The sequence below is a fragment of the Hippoglossus hippoglossus genome, chromosome 20 (genome assembly GCF_009819705.1).
Source record: "Hippoglossus hippoglossus isolate fHipHip1 chromosome 20, fHipHip1.pri, whole genome shotgun sequence".
Taxonomy (NCBI): domain Eukaryota; kingdom Metazoa; phylum Chordata; class Actinopteri; order Pleuronectiformes; family Pleuronectidae; genus Hippoglossus; species Hippoglossus hippoglossus.
In genome coordinates, this window is record NC_047170.1 from 16,296,893 (window position 1) to 16,320,264 (window position 23,372).

Consider the following 23,372-nt stretch of genomic DNA (forward strand, 5'->3'; position numbering starts at 1 on the left):
TGGAGGCGGATTGTCAGAAAAGTTTTATTGGCACAGTTATAGCAGCAACGTGTCCTTGTTGTTTTTTCAGCAATGGTCCCATAACAGTCAGTTATTTGTCTGATAGTTTGATTAATAGCAATAGTATTGATGAAATATGAAATATGACTCAGTGGAAGTGATTGTCAGAGCGATCGTGTAAAGTGCATCTGCACAAAACATAAAGAGAGTGACACTGAGTATACGTGAAATCACCGGGGGCCTCATTTACACAACAGTGCGTAGGTTCTTATGAAGCTGTTGCACGTGCACAAGCAACGCTGCTGGTTTATGTTTATGATAAAGAGAATCTATAATCTGGCTTCAATTCACCACCTCACGTCTGCGTCGCCACACTTTCTCAAGTTTGTGTTTCTAGATCCCAACTTTTGCATTTTGTGCGACGGTTCTAAATGAGGCCCCAGATCTGCTCTGTTGCTACATTCTTAGTGGTTTAGTCTGCAGATACTTGCAGTTTATAAATAGATGCAGTAATGTTTGCTTATGATTATGACTCAGGGTTTTTAAGGTGATGATGAGCTTTAAAAATAAAATATATTACAATGTTTTTAAAGGTTACACGACTGTACCCAGTGCTCAGTGTTGCATGTTGTTACATTGCAAATGGTGACGGAGACAGAAACAAGTAACATGTTGAAATACTGCACGTCTCTGCCTTTTTCTTACAGATAAATATGTTAAATACATTCTATGACGTATTTTCAAAGAACAGCATTAACAGCCACTAAGCGCATTTAAAAAAAAAAGACAATTCCTGGCCAGTATTGCACCCCCAGTTTTCCACCAGTTCTGACACGTCAGTCGCTGAACTCTGCCAACACCACAGCAGGAATATTAAAACATCCACTTGTCAGAGGAGCCGTCCAAGAGCCGCCTGCCTCAGTAGAAAGCAGGGTTTGTGTGCTCGATGACACAGCGGCGGCAGTGTCGTCTGACAAACCGCAGGGCCTCCGGCGACACCTCGCAGTCCTGCACGTTCAGGAGCTGCAGCTCGCAGCAGTTGGCCGCCAGAGCTTTGAGTCCTCGGCCCGTGACGCTCTCGCAGGCCCTGAGACTCACTCGCCTCAGGCCTTGGCAGTACATCGCCAGCTGCTCCAGCCCACTGTCTGACACCAGCGGGCATTTGCCCACGTCCAGGGACTTGAGCTTGGGGCAGCTCCTGGACAAGTGGCTGAGGCCGTGGTCTGTCAGCCCCTCACAACCCCTCGCGTTCAAGTAGCGCAGTCTCGGGCAGTAGCGAGCCACGTAGCGCATGCCCACATCCGTGATGCGGGTACAGTGGGCTACGCTCAGGTAGCGCAGGCAGCCCTCCAGTCGGGCGACCTCGCGCAGGCCGAAGTCCCCCACCAAGCGGCAGTCGCTGAGGCTGAGCTCCCGTATCGAAGGGCAGTGGAGAGCCAGGTGGCGCAAGGCCTCATCCGTCAGTCTGGTGCAGCGGCGCAGATACAGATGCGTCAGGCGGGGGCAGTGGGAGGCGATAGTTCGCAAGCCCTCGTCCTCGAGGGAGAAGCAGTCGGTCATGTCCAGGTAGTGGATGGAAATCTGCTGGCCGTGCAGAGGGGACAGCTGGAGCGAGGCCTCCTGGGTAAGACTGATGCACGTCACCTTGGAGCAGCCTGGAGGAAGAGGAGGGAAGCAGAGGTCGTCAGCTCAGGATGATTTATAGATCATTTTTGCAATGTAGTTCAAATTTATTTAGAGTTTAAATTTGCTTCTGTTCATAATGTTCACATTTCATGGCTCATTCTCACAAAACCACTGATATACAGTATCATTGCTGTGACAGGAGAACGACTGTGGATCTTCTGCCCTTTACCCTCATTAGCATCTTAAGGAGGTTAAGTTAAGTGAGTAACCACAAGAGGGCGCCACAGTAAAACCTTCTTTATTTGGCCTCATGCCTGTAACTATAAGAATGAAAACATTAAAAAACACTGATCAGTTTTCTGGATGAAAATCAACACTCGTCTCCTCGCTGCTCAAAAAATATTACGGTATGATTTAATCACTTTTGGCTTTTCAAATTAAAACCACAAACTTTTTAAAAGGCTACTTTTAGCATCAAAGGGCCAAAGTGCCAGCGCGGTTCTGTCCAGGTCCACGTTATTTGTGTCACTTCGCTAATGAAAGCAGCAGAAACCGGCTCTTTCCCTCATGTTGAGCTAAAGAAAAGTCTTTCTTCTCCCACATGGGAGCTGGAGGTTGGCAGAGCTGCTCCTGCTCCTCTGATGATTTTACCAGCTTCAGGAGAAAAGACGGAGAAGGACCGAGAGGAGGAATTCTTCGAGGTAACTCCACACGTGCATGATGTGAGGCAGCAGCCGCTCCTTAATCAAAATGAACAAGTCTAGCAGATAATCGAGGTGAGATGGTTTGGATTGAGGACGTTTTCTCACCTGAACGTCTGAACCAAGCCTCACGTCTTTGTTCTGGTTAGTTTTGGTTCCATATTGTAACTTAAATACCAGAAACCTCGCAGCAGATACACTCTTATTGAATATGAGCAGACAGAAAAGTTTTACCTGAGAGGTTCAGGTGTTCCAGGTTGGGGCAGCGGGACACCACCTCAAACACAGCGTCATTAGAGATGTTATAACACCCGGCAACCTCCAGGCGGCGCAGCTCCGGGCAGCTATGGGCCACCACGTGCAGCCCCCGGTCAGTGAGCCTCTTGCAGCCGCTCACCACCACCGTCTCCAGGGTCAGACACACGTTGGGCGTGTCCTGGCACAGCCGGCGGGTCAGGACCCTGATGGCGCGGTCGGCGTGGAGCAGCTCCCCCGTCAGCCGCACGGTGCTCCACAGCCTCGGGTCCCACGCCAGGTTGTACCAGCGGCGGCACACGCGGGCACAGCGACACAGCTGGTTGGTGGGGAGGTGGGAGAAGATCTGCAGGAGGGCGTGGTCGGGGAGGAGGTCGATGGGGGCGTGGTGGTGGGTTTTGGACTGGCGGGAGCGAGTGTGGGTGCCGGGCTGAGGGTGGACCACGGCGACCGTGTCTGCGGGGGCGGAGGACGAGGACGAGGAGTTGGTCTCATGGCCGTTGCTGGAGAGGGCGGGCGAGGAGAGCGAGGAGGACTTGGACGGCAGAATCAGACCCGGGCTGGGGGTGCTCAGAGTCCTCGTGCTGGAGTCTAGACCTGAACAACAGACATGAAGAGACAAAGAGACAAAGAGACAAAGAGAGTTAGTGTCTGGAGAGTTTCGTCCTATTAATCCCTTTGTTTTGAATATAACAGCGATTCCTAATTGTTACCTCTGCCAAGAACTTTATGTTTTCATCCGTCTGTTGATTTGTTTGTGTCTTTTTTTGATTACACAAAAACTGCTGAATGAATTTCCACAGAACTTTGTGGAAGGATGGGAAATGAACCAAGACTAATCCGGACAAAGGGACGGCATTTTTAGAAAAAATAGATTGAATAGATTAACTCAATTGTTCTTATCGGTGGATATTTTCCTTTTGCTTCACCCAAATAAAGCAAAAGTACATATGTGACATAACATACAAAATATAGAAAATCTAATAATGTGTTTTAAACAGTCGCTAGTGTCTTTTTGTCTTTGTTTAACAAATGTAAATGCAGTTATTTTTAGCCAGACCTTTTCTAATATGATTTCTAAACAGCATTAAACCAGAGGAACAAGACTTTCACTATGATGTCTAATACTTTATCACCGGTGCAAATACTGAGAAATCAATTTCCAGATCTGGAAAATTAAAAGCCGACCTCGTCATATTTCCACTTGTGCTAAAAGGGAAAAATCCTCCCTCACATACATTAAATAACATCATCAGTCTGTGACATTTAGTGCATTCCAACAAAAATTTCACAGAGAACAGGCCACAGCGATCTAACCCCGTTCTTCTCATTCTTTTTTCTCAAGGCCTGACTCATGCACTTATATTTCCACAAGCAATTTCCTCCACTTCTCAGAACGACTTGCGACAACTGTAAACAGTCCCGCTGTGACTGTACTGTAACCTGCGGTGGAGAGACCAGCGAAAAAAACCCAGAGACTAAGTGTTTCCATGCAAGGAGAAAGACAAGCTGAGCATCTGAAAGAGACACTCTGGTGAAGTAGGTTTGCATTTGGGGACTTTGGAGACAGACTGAAAAAGTAAATCAGACGTCTAAATAAGGCAAAGTTACTCAACATGCTTTAGATTAAAGTGCATTTACCAACAGATGACACGTGAGTGCGATAAATAATCTCACGCTCACACAGAAAAAAAACAGGATGCAAAACTTCCTGTGACACAAGCTACAGCATCGTCTCATCAGATCATCGAGACTCATCAGAGCTCCCACACAGCCACAGCCCACAAGAAACAGCCACAGAGAAAACACAGGTTGCTCAATTCTTCCGTCTTTTCAAGAAACTAAATCAATGCAACAGAAACTGACATTTAAAAAATTCGCACCTCTATTAATGTAAATGAGCCAAAAATGCTGTTATGCTAGTGGAGGCTAACGTATCCTCGAGCTTCGGGCCTTAAAGGAGACATATGACAATTGCTATTCGAGAGCAATTCAGTCTTTCTCTGTGTCTGTGCCAGAGAAGACACCGTATCACTTTATAATTGACAGCTGGAGAAAAATAAACCAAAAGGCCACAACATTCGTCAAAAAGTCTTGATTTGATTGGCTTTGATCATCAGTGAAGAGGAGTTTCCATCGGTGTCGTTATCGTGTTTTGGGAGAAAATGTGTCACGTTTATCTCGGGAACGTTTGGGCAGCGGCGACGGGGGCCTCTTCAAAGCCAGCAGCAAGGGGCTAACAATGTACGGTGCGTCCTGTGTAAACACTGAGGCCCTCCTGACAGATGTGCGCTGATTGCCGCCGCAGCTGAAGACGCAGCTGTGAGAGGAGGTGGCTGGATCCCATCACTGTGGCGTGAGACGCTGGCGGCTGAGGCGTTGGATCGGACTCGACCCATCACCCCGGGACGCTGAGTGCTCTCCTCTGATGCTATCTGACTCCTTAATACCCAACGACCCCAGTTTGATTTGTCACTAAAAGCATTTCAAGGACTCACGACTGTGACGTCACTCACGGCTTTGTAGATAACGCAAGTGAGTTGTTTTCAGACATTTTAATGAGGAATTGTAACATCTGTGTGTTGAGTCAACTTGATTTTTGAGTCGTATGTCAGCTAGAGGTTTTCTACCTGTAATTCCCATGAGTTTAAGTTGACATAATTATCAGGTTACCTGCATTAACCCACATGTCGAGTTCTAGTCGTGCAGACTGAACCGTAACTGATAGACGTCGACTAATGGAGGCTTCAGGACCGACAGTCAGCTGCTTCCACGCTGTGTGTCAACATCTGCATGACAAATGAACGGCATCCTGCCTGTCATGTGGATTTGTGTGCTGAGACGAGACGGTGACACCGTCCTTATGGCCGCGCCGCAGATCTCAATTCCAGACCCGTCAGCTCGGTGCGCCTCCCGACTCGCCACTGATGACATGCGCAGGCTCGTCCTCTCTCTCGGGAACATGTCCTCCGATTCACAGCTACTTTACAACTGCCTCCTGTGTGCCTTAAAAGTCTCACTCGCATCCAACCTCAAGCAAGAAATAAGGAGTAGCACCGTCTAGAATAAATTAATCTGCAGCAAACACGAGGTTTATCGTTCCTATGGGACGTCAGTTTGGTTTAATGCATCACTTTCTCGTGGGTGGTCCGTCTATATAGATGTGTTGGATTATTTCTTACTAAGCTTATCTTGGCATCTCGTCTGGATCTTTCCAATGATAATGCAATTTCTCTTTTTTAGCTCAATACAAGTTTAATGGTCCAACACATCTATGTCAGACTTCACACACCTGTTCAAATATGTCGTGGCAGTCGCGCTCCTCTGGCTTTTATGTTTATTCAAGTCCATTATGAATGTTGCAAGATTCCTGAGTTAATACCTCGTGTTTGTGGATTCATCCAACATGACTGGAACCACACAGTCGACAGGACAGAGCTACACAAACAAGTAAGAATCAGTATATTTTAGACATCTGGTCAACCTGAATCCATTTTTATGGCTCCAAGCTGGAATGTTTCGGGTTGTTCCTCCTGTTTTTGTGAACAAAATATCTCAGGAACGCAATGAGGTTAAAAATCGCTGTGACCTCACAAAGTGCAATTTCTTGCCTTGTGAACACGATATGTCAAGAATGCTTTGAGGGAATTTCTTCAAATTTGGTAGAAATGTTAACTTGGACTTGTGAATTGATTAGAACTTTCTGGTTGACGGTCAAAGGTCAAGGTCACAGTGACCTTGAAATTCACGGGCCTCTTCAACATGATATCTGAATTCTGCCTTTAGAACATTTTGTCAAATTCTGACCAGTTGTCACTTGGACTCAAAGATGAACTGATAAGATTTCAGTGGTCAAAGGTCCCAATGACCTCATACAACTCCAAGCTTCAAGCTACTACAAGCATACAGAAAATTAATGAAGGGTTCATATTTATGGCTAAAAATCAAAGTCCGGGATCAATCCAGTGGCATCACAACAAAAAGTCTCCACAAAAATCTCATTATGCAGCCGAAGATCAGATTTTCCATGGAGACATTTCTCGAGTCATTAGTTTTGATGGATGTTTGAGGCCCGGCTTCATTATGCACTTCCGAGATAATATGAAGGATTCAGCGTGCAGGAAGACGAAAATCTTCTGCCACCGAATAAGGAGCCACTTCCAAACTGCGTGATCACATGTGTCGCTGATCAGAAAAGGGCTGGGGCAACACAGCGCTACCAGACAAACTGCATCCACCCCGTTTGTACCCAGACACACTCTCACACAGCTGGTGGGGAAAGTTAAATGAAGACAGATTTACAGTTGCTGCGTTGCACCAGGTTTTGGATCGATAGCAACAGGAACTTTAATGACGTCCAGGTGTCGTCTATATGTTTTCTGACTGCATCTGTTTATTCATTCACCGATGACGAAGTTGTTGACAATGATCTTATGACCAAAATATTCACACTTTGTTACTTCTGGATATGAGATGAACATATTGTTTATGCATCTGTCGAACAGGCATATTAAGAGGACTGAAATCTATTAGTTTGTCCAATTTGGTGCAGCTTGATTGAATTTATGGGCCTTGGCAGGGTATGCACTCTACTATGCACCCTTCTAGTTAAATAGCTGTGGTATTACGACATTTAAGAAAAGCGTTATTATCCAAATAGGAAATCCAAGAAACAAAAACCTCAAAACCCACAGACAAAATGATGGTGAAGCCATACATAAACAGACAAACTGACACGGGACAAGGAGCAGAGAGAATAAATCAAGTTGAACACAGGTGAATCACATGAGGACAAGTGCAGACGGGAAACAGGACAAAGACAGGAAGTAAAGCAAGTAAGAGACACAAGGATTGTGGCTTCAAAATAAAGCATTAATTGATATAGAAATACAGAATGAAGTCCTAAACAAAAAGTCTCTAATACGTTCATCAAGGGATCATGAATCATTACAGTTTATCAGATGCAAAACGTATATTTTTGGCTCAGATGGTTAAAATCCTCACATCCGCCCTAGATAATTAAGATATAATACAGATATACATCCTATATATTTATATTTCAAAGACTACAGTTGCCCCTAAAACATCAAACAGACGTTAAAGTTCCCTCTTGACCTTAAAACCATCCCCACTCCAGGTCCAATTTTCAAACTTTTAAAGAATCTTTCAACTGCCACGTGTACGAAGCCCTGAAGTTGGAATCGTAACATCAAAAAAGATTAATAATGAACTGTGGGATTCATTTACAAACCAACATGGATGAGGAGTCCTAGAGGTGCTATGAATAAAGTCATAACAGATACCCACCCTGGATTTCTCCATAGCAACTATAAGCTAACCGTGTCCACTAACAAGGACCACATGATGTGACTGAAAGCTGCAGAAACAGCTAGTAAATGGACTTTTGGGGTGAGATCGCTGGGATTTAATCTGCGTTTACCTGCAGCTCCGAACGCTAAGCATGAAAAAATAAACTTTTCTTAACCAGAAGTGCTGTGTTTTATATCCCTGCATCACTACAAACCTATCATTAACAGAACAAATACCGTACAGCTGTTAACCTCCTCTTGAAGCCACTGTGAGTGCAGATGGTGGAGGACTCAGCTCGGTTTAGGAAATCAGAGGAGAAACAGTGGAACATCTGGTCTTTACCCCGGACAAAGAACAACGGAGCGGTGGTGAAATGAAAGAGAAACTCATGCATTTTGAATGTGCATGTAGCCACAGCAAGGCATACTTGGCTGAAATCATTTGCCACTAATACCCGAATGTGAGCTGATCCGCAGCCGCGCCGCAGCAGGATCCCATTAACATGGACTTCTGAGACACATCTGGGCTGTGCTTTGATACCAGAGGTTTAATGTAAATCAATCGGAGTGATCAGTGAAAAGACGGGATGACTGCGTGACGAAGAGGCGCAGCTGCATGTTGGGAGCGATGTCGCCTTAATGACAAAAACCTGCCGAATTACCCCCCCCAAAAAAGGGACAGAGTGGTGCAGAAAAACAGATTTTGAGGGTAAGCAAAAGAAAATGGGAGCAAGAAGAAAAGGAAAGGGGGGGGGGGGGGGGGAAGATAAATTGGCAGTGGAGTCTGCTGACTTTACCAGAGACGGAGACAAGTGCACAGGCAGGGTCAATCCAGACTTTGACGCAGTCTGGTCATAAACCAAAGCTATAGGGATTCCACTCAGGATCTCGCAGTGCCGTGAAGCTCCGCTAAGACCCTGTCTGGAGCTCGCAGGATTATTACTGCTGCATCTGGCAGGACGGACCAATCCATTACCTCAATGCCATTAGACCTGTGACATGTTCCTGCTCTGTGCTGCGCCCTGCTCTGCCAAGACGGGGTGGTGTGGAATAAGGCCGCATCCATATGACTACGAATTAGTTTGAAAGCGCATCAACTCTGCTAGAGACGCTACAACAGAAGTTTGGAAACGCTGCTGGCCTCTGCTGCCTGAAAACTTTTAGTTTGAACAGGCAGAGACTGAGATGTTTGGAAACGATGACGTGGACAATCACTACCCCTTGTTGATTGGGTCTTTTCGGTCATGAAGACGGCACTTTCAAACTAAAACGATCTCTGTCCACACGAGAAGTCTGAATCCCGGTCCATACCAACATGGCTGAAAACGCACGTGAACCCTCATGTACACTTGCCATGCACGTGCCAGTTTACACAAATGTCACAGATTTAACTGCACAACAGCTGTTAGCAAAGAGGACAGGGTCAGTGACATTTGTAATTGATGACAGAATGCATGTTGTGTTCTGCACTGGTAGCCGAGGCTAATGCCGGTTGTTTTCTTCCGGTAGGGGGTCATGTGATAGGAGCCCGTTGAATCAGAAAAGACCCAAGAGGTTGTGAGTGTCCAAACATCTCTGTTTCTGCTCGTCCAAACTCAAACGCAGCCCTGGAGTTTTCAAACTAAAACGGGTCCAGCAGCGTTTCCTAACTTCTCTGTTTTAGAGTCTTTAAAGCTCCAGAAGTATCTGTAGCAGAGTTGATGAGTTTCCAAACAAAAAGCAGCAGTAGGCATGTATCCTATGTGAGGGAATCAGAGACGGATCGTTTTCTTCTCACGAGCGAGGAAATCAAATCCATATCAACAAAAAAAAACGAGGGTAAGTGTTAAAACAGAGAAAGTTCAGATAATAAAAAACAACCAGGCAGCAGGAGTTTGACCGAAAGAGAAAAACACAAATTAATGCATCAGCACTGAAGCTCCTTAAAGAGAAACATCTGAGTGAGGGAGGGAGAAGTCCTGGGATAGAAAACATCTGGGTCTGTCTCAGGTTTTATTGAATACATGGAAGTTGATATTAGCGTACAGTGTGGCGGCTCGGCTATCAGCAGAGCCTTCACTACAGGAAGGTCTTGCGTCACTGGACAATGTGAAAGACAATAGGGCCTGCTGGTTCCTTTACAATGTGCACGCTCGGACAGGAAACAGACTCCTCAGCTCCGCACAACCCCCATCGCTCCTCCACTCCTGGACTGCAGCGTTTTCTCACACTCACTCACTCCACGTTCAGTTTTCGAAGCTCATGCGAGCGCCAGGAGCTGCAACACTCTTTCCCCACATCACGACAACTTTCCTCCGGGGGAGTTTTCCGCCTCTTAAAGCTTGTCCGTCTGTTAAAACGACATACGTCTCCGCGCTCCGCACCCATCACTTTATAAATCCTGAGGAGGACAGCAGAAGTCGCTCCTTCAAAAAAAAAAGAGCCTTTTGTGTTCGTCTCAATCATCACAGCACATTTCCAGAGTGGAGACGACAGTTGAGACACCAGAGGCAATTTGGCATCATTCAAAATTGATCTGGCCTTTTGCGAATCGCATTGAATTCAGGATGATGTCGTTTATTTTATTTTTTTTACAGGTTGTTAAATCGAGATGTCAAAGAAGTTCGATTCTCATGTGCACGAGATGCCTTTCTGTACAGTTCATGCTCTTTGCTGCTGGTGCGTGAGAAGGGTTAGCGTGGAGTGACAGTCGTGTTAAATGACTGAGGAGGGTAACTACACACACACGCACACACACACAGGCACGCACACAGAGGAACTGCACATCAGAGGGGAATGGAAAAGTGAGCGCTGGCCCCAAACAGTTGATTTGGTTGTGATGAGGAGCAAATGTAATGATCTCATGTGGTTAAAGCAACAGAACAAGGGAAGTGCTGGAACTTTTGTGGTTAGAAACTTCTGACAAAAGGGCGACCAGAGAGAGGTTATTTTACAGGGACGGAGATTTGTTCACGACGAAAAACATCGTCTTTACATAAATCTTTACAGTCGAGAGAGTGCAGCTATGCATTGCACTGCCGGTATATATTTATGTAAAATTAACTGTGTAGAACTGTCACACTGGCTACACATCACAGTCCTGAGCAGCTGCCTCATGGAACTGGAACATTTTAGTCTTGGAAGGACTGTTCACATCTTGCAGGATGGAAAATACACGTTATTAATCTTTTTTGTTTCATACCACGACTTGTTGTTTTTAGGTTTGTGTGTCTCAACCTCAGACTCAACGTGTTGGAGGTATTGCTACTTAGCACCTCCTCCTCGCACCGGGCTGGTTATTGAGCTTATTGGCAAAGGAAAAGAACATTTCGGACACTGCTCGGATTCTGACCTGCAACAACAACAACGTCAGCCGGTGGAAAATCCCACATTTTATTTTTAAACATTCATTTTACACTTAGTACGGCTAAGCCTAAAATGGCTAAGCCTCAAATGGCTAACTGGCTAATTAGTGGACTGTAGCCTTTGCCTCCTAAATGGCCGTAGTGCTAAGTCTGGACTCCTAACAGCTGTATGTTGCTCAAAATGTCAAGGTAAGTATGTCGGTATTAAGCTGCTGCTTTTTTTTAACATACACACTTTTTATTAAGCTTTGGATAAAGAAGAACTCATAATTTGTTCCGGTTGCTCTGTGACAACAATGTTCGACGAAACATAATTCATCAATTCCCTGAAGAAAACTAACCAGAGAGAAACTTTCCTCTTATTTTTTGTACCATTGCAGCTTCAGCCCCGACTGACACTTCCCCCGCTTACGTAATGACACAAACCACAGTATGAAAACGAGGGGAGGGGGAAGTTCGATGTGTCAGTTTGGCTGTGGTCGTATCGCCACATAAAAAGCAGAGAGACCCAGAGAGAGACCCAGGTGTATCACAGTGAAAACATCGCATGCAGCCCAAAAATCGTACAGGAAGCAAGCGTGCGAGTCGGCCAGGTGGCGTCCGTCCCAACTCCTGTCAAACACGCTGCTGCAGTCGACCTGAAAAATGTGACCCCTGTTGAGGAACACGGCAAAACGCATTGAAAACAACAAGGAGAGCGCTTCCTCTCTGAGGCCGAGTACGAGAGGAGCGAGCAGTAATCACAGAAGAGTTATGAGATGGAGAGCTCTGCTTGCTGAGCTGCCTCCCCCTCCTCCCCCTCCTCCCCCTCCTCCTCCTCGTCTTCCTCCTCTTCCTCCTACGGTAAACTGCTTTCACTCGTTTTCTCTTTTTTTCCCTTCCTTCGCCGCCTTGTTCTGTGCTTTTTCGCTCAGGTTTCCTGGCTGGAGGAGCGGCGGAGAGGAAGGGGGAGGAGCGAGGACAGCTGATGGGGAAAATCTGGGGGGAAATAGCATTGGCATTCTTCGCCTCTCTGTGTTCTCTCTTTGCGCCGACAATTTCCAATGAGGATTAGAGATAAATCACCGATGTTTCTCATCACAATCACCACAGATGCCGTGATAAATGTCCTTATAATAACTCCAGGCTGCTGCTTCATGTCCAAAGTCAAATGTGCTGAAAAGGGACAGATTAATTTCCCACCAGCTCGGCCTCCTGTTTATGAGCATAAACTTCTTAAAGCTGTGACTTTCTGCACATTTGAACGAGAACAATCCGACACTATAAGACGGTCGTTCGTCGGCCAAACATTTCCCTCTAGAAACAGATGCTTCCCCGTCTAAACAAACTCCTCCGCCTCCCCACGCAGCTGCAGAAAAACACATGCAGCATTAGGTTTCACCCAAACTTCAAAAAAAGACCGATTTGTCACAGAGGGTGGTTGATCGCTGCCGTAACGACTTCAGATGAGAGATTAAAAGTTACATGTACAGCGCGAGTGGAGAATAACAAACTCAAATATTTTCCCTCCCGAGAGAAAACGACACGAATAAACACCGAACTGCAGCCGGCGTCAAAACACAACAGCGAAACACGATCTATCCAGCAGAGTAAACAGGAGTGTGTGAGGTTGGTTTACAGATGAGGTGCGAGGGGTTTGTTTCTCTTCAGAGGGGAACGTTATTAACACGGTGGAGACGTTAGTGGTGGAGCTGTTTACACTGGACAGTAAGAGAAACATAATTTAGGCCGGTTTAGATCCAGTCCCTTTAATTCCTGCGGTGATTTGGCATAGATTCGGCTAAAGGCTAATTTATGCTAACGAGTACGGGGGAAAACAGATGTAAAGAATTATTCATCAGTCGATTGGTTTTCAAGCAAATTTTCTGGTTTCATTCTCGTATATCAAAGGTTTTCTGTCTTTTTCATATGGGGTCATAAATTGTAAGATATTAAGCTTTTGAACAGTTGAAGACGTCACTGCTTATTGTATGGACTAAATTTACATAAAATAAAATAATCAGCAGATGAATCTATAATGGAAATAGCTGCTCCCTCGATCCCTAACTCATGTGGGAACGCCGTAAAGACTTAATGCGAGAAACAGACTTTGGTAAAGAAGTATAATCTAAAGAATTGACTGAATCCTGACAGGTTTACATGGTGTTATATTGCGGCACAGCGTCGGAGGTGGATGGAAGGACGGAGTAAACTTTTCCCGTCAGCGTTATCACTGTTTCTTTGGTGCTTGGCAGACAGGGAGGAAGGCGGTGCGCTCATTGTTCCCACCGTTCCCACCTTCCTGGTGCCATTACAAACGGGTGATGGAGCCGACCCGCAGAGCGTCGCCGCTTTGACACGATCGCCCCCCCCGTGAGCCTGCGTTACGTCAGTGGCTACAGCTTCGACCGATCAGGATCAAAAAGGGTCTTCAGGAGTTACAGCGCGCAGGCCGAACATCTCAGGGTGTTGTCAGCTCCACGTCTGAGCTGCATTCCGAGTTCGGCCGTGCCAAAGCAAACCCTTGAGGCCCAGACGAGGGTCACAGTGTAACCCCTGCTGGGAGATACTCAATTTCATCCCACAAGAGGGATTTACTGTGCAGGGACTGTGCCTTTCTGTCTGCGGCTAATAAGCAACTCAACTGGGTCAGGACGCCACAAGCCCGACTAAATAATAAATGAAAACAGAGACACTTTGCAGGGGCTTGCCAGATGACCGTTTGTTTTCAGGAGCAGAATGAGCGTAACTTCCTCATGTTGATTTTGTTGGAATAGACGTTGGAGCAGTGAAGGAAGACAAGCAGTGGCCTAGTTTCTGTCTGCATACTGATATTAGACCTGAACAATAAGTACTATCATAACTATTCTGTTTTATGGACTTTAAAGCCACTCGGTCTTGAAATCTGAGGTGAGGGTAGTTTCTTTTCAGATTCTCCCGGTGGGATATTTGTTTATATCTTTAGAAAAACACAACATTCCTCATCAGAAATACTTTACAGATAGTTTCTCTGGTTTGGAAACAATCTTTCTCTCTCAGAAATAAAATAAAAAAGACTTCATAAGGGGTTAAATGCTCTGATAAAGCCTTAACTAGCCTACTTCCACTCATCGACTTGTGTGTTTGTATTCATAGACTATATATGAATAAAAATGGGTAATATGACAGCTAATTTTATCTTATAAGTGATACACTTGATACATTGCATTCATACATTGAATTAAACACAAGTTTGGTAACTCAAAATGATATTGCATGCCCTTAAATTCAACAACATTGAGAAACTAAACATCTTTTGAACATATTGTTTCACCCATCATCCAACTCCCATGTCTGATCTGAGAAAAGTCCATTTACTTAGATTAGAATTACATCCTCTTAGATTAGTGAAGTCGAAGCTGCAGGATTTGTTTCTCGCTGAAAGAAAACAAGTTTAATTCTGTTTTCTAATGTCATTTGTGATGGAAATCATGTCGCAAAGTAAAAAACAGAAACACGTGCGGCTCTTTGTGTGGGAAACATCTATATTCGCCAATTACCTGTAGCAAACCCCCCGTGGGAGATCATAAGTGACCGTACGACTGCAGTGACATTACTGCAGCATGAGGAGACTGGAGGCCCGAACATGAATACTCCCAGTGTGTGGTGGGGAAACAGCCCAGACGGCTTCCTGATTAGTTTACTGGACCACAGGACGAGGTGGGCAAGGACTGTGTGATCTGCCACAGTGTACGTGTGTGTGTGTACGTGTGTGTGTCCATGCTGTTTTTTAAGGAGGGGGGATTTGACTGTGGCCGTGGTGGTTCCAGACCATGTAATTACTCCCACTTAGCATGGAGGAAAAAAGTATAACAATTTCAGCCATAACACAGAGGGATATTATGGTCTGGAAGCCACTGGTCATAAACTAGACTTTTGTCTTTATATTTCTATCGGCACAGGTTGTTCGATTTCCCTCCAAGCTCGTCAATGGTCAGATCCACGTGAGTCAGCGTTTCCCAGTGAAATTACATAACTATGATAAGTGTAAACTGCTCACACCATCCCAGTGAGTGTGATCGGTACAACAACTTCACTAAAACAAAGTAATTGGCGCACGTGTTCAAACCAAACGAGCACCGGGCGTCTCGTGAGGAGAGTTTTTCCTCCAGGAGAAACACCTTGAAATCTCGGGCTGAGCGACGCTTCTGAACACGGGCTCCTGGCTGCTATTTGTTTTCTTGTGGGCGGCGCCAAACCACGAGAACACCACGTTCGACGTGCCAGAGCAGATTTGAGATCGGTGATGACAATGCATGTGAGGAACGAGCGTGCAAAACACAAGAGACAAGGGCACAAAGGCAGAGAGAGAGACCAGCATGCGTCTGTGGTGGGTTGTGAGAAGGTTAAAGGTCAAATCAGTGAATCAGTGACTCATTCATTGACTTCTGAGGTTCGATTCTCTCTCTTTTAACATTTCCTGCCCAGTGGACATTAGCCTGTGAACCGCCACCAGATGTGTGGTCAAGATGCTACGTATCATCATGTTTGACCTTTTTAGTGACAGGACATATTGAAAAGGGGCAAATACTTACAGCTGCACTGTGATGTTAAAAATAACAGAACCACAGATGATAACCACCTGAGCTCAGTGGAGCGTTTCAGATTTTTTAATCATGCTGTTTTGATTTTAAACCCCACAACTTCACTGTTTTGGTTTCAGAAAAGCTAGTTTCTGTCATTTTAGGGAGTAATATAGATTTGCATTTGTGTATTTGTCAAATGAAAACTGCTATGAGGGGTTAAGGACGCCTCTTGTTCCTGTAAATGAATAACAAAAACCTTGGAGGCCTTAATGGTTACATGTTAAGGTAAACTTATCATAAGTTAAGCTTGTTTATTTCTAGTTTGTTATAAAAACTGTGATATTTCATGAGTATTCAACTAGAAGCTCAGATTTAAGGTTTTACAAAACACTGGGGTTATAATTAATATTATTTCAAGATAATATCAGATTATAATACTCTAGTTTGTTGATTTCTGTTGAAATGACAGAAAACTGCGGCTCCGACTGACAGATTTGTTAAAAAACTGCACGAGACTGATCCACTAATGCGACAGCTGTTTACAGGAGGCTTCAGGAGGCATCCGTCAGCTGCAGCGTTTTTCCTGAACCATTACAGTGAGCACACAGTTTACATTCATAGCTCAGACCCTCCTGACAAAGGCGAGCAGGAGCCGGCGCCTGACGCTGCCAGCGCTGGACGCCTGCCGGAGTGAGGGGAGTGCGAGAGGGAGCCAGAGAGCTGCGAGGAGACGAGGAGCGTCTGAGCAGGAGGTGAAGCTCTCGTTCCCCCATTTTCACTCCCCACACCTTCTCCTTCTCCAGCAAACCCCCCCCCCCCCCCCCTCTCTCTCTCTCTCTCTTGCAGGCCTCCATCCCTCCCTCCCTCCCTCCCTCCCTCCTTCGCAGTGCTTTGAGCCTGATACGACCACAGTTTAGATAAGCATTCTTCCACAATGAGAAGCCAGGCGTTTTTCTTTTTTTTTCTCCTCCTTCTTCTAAAACAAAGCCCACGAAATGCCTTTGCTTTCTGGTCTCTGATGGCAGCTGTGAGTTTGTTTTCAATCTAGGGTTATCCCAGGAACACACAGGTTTCTCTCCCAAAATAGGCAGTGGAGAAAGTGCAGGAGGAGGAGGAGGAGGAGGAGGAGGAGGGAAAGAAGAAGAAGAAGAAGGGAGGGAGGGGAGTTTGGTTAATGAGCACCAGATGCCTTACCTTCGCTGGTAGCCACATTCTTTGGAGCTTTAGTTGGTGTGGGATCTGTGCTCGAACTTATGTCAGAGGAGATGCTTGAGCTCCCTTTACCTGCAGGGGAAACGTGGAAGAAAAAACAAGATTGCTGTTGAATACGACAACTTTAAGACGACTTATGAGGCTTTAAAACCCGATATTGTGCGATGACTTCGAAATATTAACCCAAATTTGACATTTTTCTTTCCTGAACTAAGAACTATGAATCTTATCGTATGAAAACAGGCTCTTTATGCTGCGATCCCGTAGCGTGTCTGTCCGAGATAAGGCGGAATCGCACTTTCGTGATGTATTTAATAAGGCGAGGAGGTATGAAGTGTAAGGAAATATAAAGCCCATCGCTCTGTGCTTTCATGACATTTATGTTCCTGGGTTTTTTGACGAATGGTTGGGCCTTGGCACATCCACAAAGTCTCTGCCGATTTGTGTGAGTAAGCGTCCGCTTCTTTTTTTTTTTTGGAAGAAGAATAAAAGTCTCCTGAAATCCCCCGTTCGGCCTTCACTTCCAGAGGACGAGTGAGGAAACACTCCTGCACAAGAAAGAAAAAAAGCCATCGCTCTATCTAATGCACCAACGCTTCCTTTATGAGCTATGGCTGCAATATTGGATTAAGGGTTTAAGATTTTCTACGAGCTAAATTTCAGTGACGTACACTTTCTAAACATCCCCCTCTGTGACTGCAGTTGTTTGTGACACTTCATTCCTCTGTCAGATCATAAATGCAGCTTTGTGGCTTTCCTGAGACTAAGTATGTGCCTTTCACGCTGCACGACAGGCCGGAGAGGTATTCTCAAACCGGTCACACCCACATGCACATCAAGAGCAGCCACCTAAACGGATGAGACAGCTCCTGAAACGAGCAGAAAATACAAACGCCTGCGCTGAGAGTGAAAAAAAAAATCCAACCTGTGCTCCCACACCACCAACACATGATCCCACACGTACACACAAAATAATATAAATCCAGTGCAGCTCATATGGTTTAGGTATGAATGACATTTTGTGGTGACATCACTGAGCAGGCACATCTGCTATTGCTCCTAGAAATGACTCAGATATTCATGAGGGGTTTGCGGATGTCAGCGTTTTTTCTAATATCCACGCCGAGCAGGGAGCACGAGGCCGGGTGGAGAGGAGCAAATACATTCTCATCTTCGGCAGGTTACGGGGTTTCTGTCCTCGGCCCTGAGGAACTCCGCAGGGCTGTTCGGTAGACGCATACATACAGAGCTTTCGTGGAAAAACGACTTTCAGGAAAGCTCCTGCTTCCTGTCTTGAGCTTATATAAAGTGTTGGTGGAGGGCTGCTGCATAGTTGTGACCAGAATGTACTTAATTGTGGAGTCACACTTGAAAACAGATGTGGAGGGATGGACGGCAGAGTTCTGCAATTACAAATAAAGTCACTGTTTTCTTTTATGAGGTGACAACACTTTCACCTAGAATGGCACAAATTGGAGGGCATACCCCTCTACAGCAGCATTTTTATTGGGATCTGCACCAAACTGCACAAACTCATAGATATGAGTCTAAACCTATGAATTATTCCCTGGAAATTGAAGAAATTGTCCAGAATCGCCCTTTGAAAATGTTAAAGAAAGTGATGGATCCCTTCCCGTCCACATCCATTGCAAAGTACACTGGGTTCTTCTTTGTCTCATGTCCCATCCTTCAACCAGGCTTCATGGAAATCCATTCAGTAATTTTTATATAAACCTGCTGATAAACAAACAAAATGATAAACCAATCATCAAACCAACTAGAATATCAGTTGGTCAACAGTCCCCTTAAATTCAATCGAGCTGCACACTCATATATATCATAAGAAAGATGATAAGAAATCCTGGATCCAAATCAAAATGTAATGGATTGTTTTTTGTCCCAAACTGAGAGGAGGAGACACCTTCTATCAAGTTTTGTGTTAATCCGTCCAGTAGTTTTTTACGTAATCCTGTAAACTAACAGACAAACAAACAAATGGACGAGCAGCACAATCTCCTTCTAAAGAACGTTATGATGGTGTGAACATTAAAGTTATACACTTTGAAGATGAATTCCGTCGATATTTCTAGAGCTCAGCATGTGTTTATTTAATCACGTCACTATTCAGTAATTGGATGGATTTCTTTCTTTCATAGTTGGAAGGAAAAGACTTCTTTACTAAAACCAATAAAGCTGCCACAATAAGTTCATTAATCAATCACCATTAAACTATTTTTAAAGCTGATCGATTGTTCCTTCTTCTCTAATGTCAGTGGTTGCTAGTTTAATTATAAACTGGATATATTCAGACATCACCTCATGCGCACGGCAATTATGACATTTTTCATTGATGCTGTTTATCCTTTTAAGGGTCATGTTGGGGCTAAAGCCAATCCCAGCTGACATTAGCCCAGAGGTGGGGCACATCTGCCAAATAATCACTAATGGAATTAATAATACAGTAATTCGTTGCAGCACTGAAAACAATGAGAGCCTGTTTGGTCTGTGTCACTTTTATCTGATAATTATTCATTAGAAAATATATTAAAGCCCTTAAAGCTCGTTCCAAAATGTCTCCATGCATCTCTGCGCTTCAGCCAGAGACCTACAGCTGGATGCTCATCAAAACCAAACCTCACGAGCTCACTGGGTTTCATCTGGGAGGTTTGACATCATCCTGCTCACATCTGGCCGCGTCCCATCAACACGACCAAACACTGTGTTTGCACTAGAAGCTTTACTGAGATTAATGTGTGTTACGTGCTGAGGAACCTGCACAGTGAAGTAGTCCACGGTGCAACATCAGCAAAGTCTGCAAAGTGCGATTTTCTCATGTATTAAGTGAAAAGAAAAGTGGTTTTATTGAAACTTCTGCCCTCAACACACTGGAATGATAGAATCTGCTCTTGAACCTTCACAGTCTGGATTTCTAGGTGGAGCTGGTCCACGTGTTATTTTTTAACATCACGACTTCCAATCTTTTCTCTGCACTTGTTGACTTAGGAAGAGAGCACACTGGAATGTTATTTATACAAACATCTCTGCTCCGGACACAGAAACGATGTGTTCGATGGAGTTTTTTCTTTTCCTGACTAATGTTGAGGATTACATCTCAGATGAAAAAGACAGCGGGTGAGGGAGGACATGAGGGGGAGTCGTAAAGGGGAACACACTTTGTTCTGTGTCTGTAGCAGCGGGGTGGAGTTTCATTTCACTAATAAACTCATTGTCCTGGATCATTTATGACATGTTTGGAGGTTTTAATCCGTAATGTGACACAGGAAAAGCATTTCCATTATGGTGAGAATCATTTCTTTCGCTGCGCCCAATGACAACATCCAACAATCGACTGCAGGACAGAAACTAAACATCACAAACACGTCAGTGCCACTTAGTCAAGGTGGTTCCTCTTTGTTTTTTGTGAAGTAGTCCGTCACATCATGAACTTCCACATGCATGATGATCAGTGAGAGAGGAAGAAGTACAGGGTTCACTTCACAGTCTAGTATGATGTGCTTTGGTTTTAAGACTCCATGTCTCATTCAGTTTGAATATATGTTGCTTTAATCCAACAGTTTGTGCTGAAAATGATGGAGGTGTGTGTCTGCAGTTTAAAAATCTTGTGCTCCCCTTTATGCCTTCGAGCACCTGTCCCTCTAAATGTCTCAGTTACTTGTCTCCTGGAAGAAACGATCTCAGGACAAGTTGTTATGGTTTGTTGTTGTTATCACAGCTTCTTTGTGCATAAGATGCACAGTGATCACATGTCCCCGTGTGTTTGAGTGTTTGTGTATATGCACAAAATGGCCTCCAAATCAGACAATAGCAGGATAAGGAATTGTGGAGAAAAATCTCTGGAATTAGTTGTTATCGCAGTGACTGAGTGCCCACACTCACACACACACACACACACACACACACACACACACACACATACACACAACCAAACACTTCACACTCCGCCATTAAACCTGGAGGAAAACCCCTTTTCTTTCAAATACAAGCCAGATATGATTCATTCTGCAGGAGGTTGACTGATGAACCTGCTGCTGTGATGATATTTGAATTTTTAATTTGACTTCTTGACACTTTCAAAACATCACTTGTGCCTCTAACTCAGGAGCTGGATACATGCATGTCTGACAACAGCTGTGCATGTGACCCACATACAGTTTTATTAATCATAGCAATATATAAAAAAGCCTCCAGCTGCAGGTAAACTGACAATGGAAGTTAAATTTCTGGAGGAAATGTGGCTAAACAAAAAATAAAGAAGGAAGTGCATGAACTAAAAGCAGCTTTAATTGCTCCTTTTACCTTTATGCATGCAGAATCTGTTCATTTCTTTTCACGTGCATACAACATGACCACCAGATGTCACTCTACATCTTATAGGTACAATATAAACGTTGCACATCTTTAAAAAGCATTTTTCAAAGGGACAAAATCAACACTCAGAAGCAGCTTTGAGCTCAGAAACAGCACACAGGCTCTAAAATGAGTCGGTTTATGAATGGAGTTTGGTTCGAGTTCATCTTTGTATAAGAAAAGTAAAGAGTCAAAGTGATAAAATCACAGATATAGAGGGGATAGAGCTAGTTTGGAGCTACAGCTAACTGATGTCCAGAGTTTAGGTGAAGCTGCAGAACAATAACTGCACTTTATTTTCTATTATTTTACTTTTCCTGGGCACAAATGAGAAACTGTGGCATGTAACGGAAATGTAAAAAACTCATTTTCTTTGGTATATTGAGCCTCAGAGTCGCATAGTGTTTTAAAGCGGTAATTAGAGCACTCACCCTCGCTTCCATACTGTTTTCCATTGTTCGCACCCATGTTAGAGGATACATAATCTATGCGCAAAGCCCGGGTTTGTCAAAGGGAGTTAAATTCCAGAGAAAAGCCAGAGTCTTTCCATGAAGACAGACGAGACAGCCGGAGGTTTGTGCAGGGCCGCGAGCTCCGACTCCAAATAGTTAATCCAGATGTTGAGCAGAGGACGCCTCAGCATTACGCAGAGAAAAAAGGAAAAACCCAGATTCACTCGAGCCTCCAGCGGCGCAGAGTTTCTGTTTGTGGCCGGAGCTGTGCGTAAAAGCGCAAAGTCCGGGAATGGAGGAGTTTTTTTGTTGTGAGAGGAAAAAGTTTGAGAAGTGTCGTGAGAGTTGAGCAGCTGTTTCTCGGGCAGGGAGCGAACAGGCAGAGAGAAGAGAAGAGAAGAGAGGACGCAGCTTCTCCTCCACTGGATTTAAAGAGACCGCAGACACAGAGGATGAGGAGGAGGAGGAGGAGAAGGAGGAGGAGGGTTAAAAAAAGATAAGACAGAGACAGAGACTGTGCCACAGACACACAATCACTACACAACACTACACAACACACTGACTCACTGTTCTATTAATACACAAACATACAAATAGTTTCATAATAAACCTTTTATTCTTTAGGTTCAAATGTGTTTCACTGAGACAGAGAGATAATAATTACTATATTATTTTACATAAGATACATACAATATTATACAGACTATTATAGTGTGGAGCCGATACTCCATTTACAAAAGAGAATACAAAAGAATTATGAAAGCATAATACTGTACATTAATAGATATAAAGTATGTGATTTGTATATATTTACTTTATATCATATTTAAAGTATGTATACAGTATAAAGTATACACAAATCCAAATACAGGATCCGATATGTGTATATAAATATATATATACTTTATATCACATATATAAGTAAGGATGTGTCTATAAATACTTTATATGTGATATCAAGTATATGATATATGTATATTATATCACATAAAGTATTTGACATGTGTATATGTACTTTATATGTGATATGAATAATGTGATGTGTATTAAAACTACTCAGAACACATACACACAAACAGGCTCATGGTGATACTAAAGTAAATGCCTCATGTTCCTTCTCTCTCTCTCTCTTACTCCTCATGAATAATAGAGCAGGGTGTAAACACAGGTTACAACTCAGACTCTCTGTCTCTGTGTGAAATAAGAGGTTCGATCTTAGTGTATATTTTCTAAATGTAACGTACAGGCTCAATCACAGACTATTGTTTGTCTCCATGTCTCTAATAGCAGCTGTTTTGGCTTTGATGAGACAAAAGGAGAGGAATTATTTTGGGGTTTTTGCTTAGTTTAGATATCAAATCTTTGTATTCTTCAGCTGTCAGTCTACAGCTCAGAATGGAAGTCACCACAATCCCAATTCAGTTTTTTAACCATTATACCTCATTAATATTTAACCAGTTGAGTCATCACAGTTATCTTTATCCAGATTCTGTCTTCACCAATCAGCTCACAGACACATAAGCTCTCTTGTATTCTAAGGATAAAGGCTCCGTGACAGAAG

General features: G+C 44.1%; 1 protein-coding gene across 1 annotated transcript; it reads right to left on the reverse strand.

The window, feature by feature from the left end:
* Positions 1-22,211, reverse strand: LOC117753605 (F-box/LRR-repeat protein 7-like). Its single transcript, XM_034571775.1, has 4 exons — positions 21,791-22,211; positions 16,974-17,063; positions 2,562-3,179; positions 1-1,655 (listed from the first exon to the last, which is right to left on the reverse strand). Exons 1-4 carry the CDS (start codon positions 21,825-21,827, stop codon positions 919-921), a joined length of 1,482 nt encoding a protein of 493 aa, XP_034427666.1. The 5' UTR covers positions 21,828-22,211; the 3' UTR covers positions 1-918.
* Positions 22,212-23,372: the final 1,161 nt, after the last annotated feature.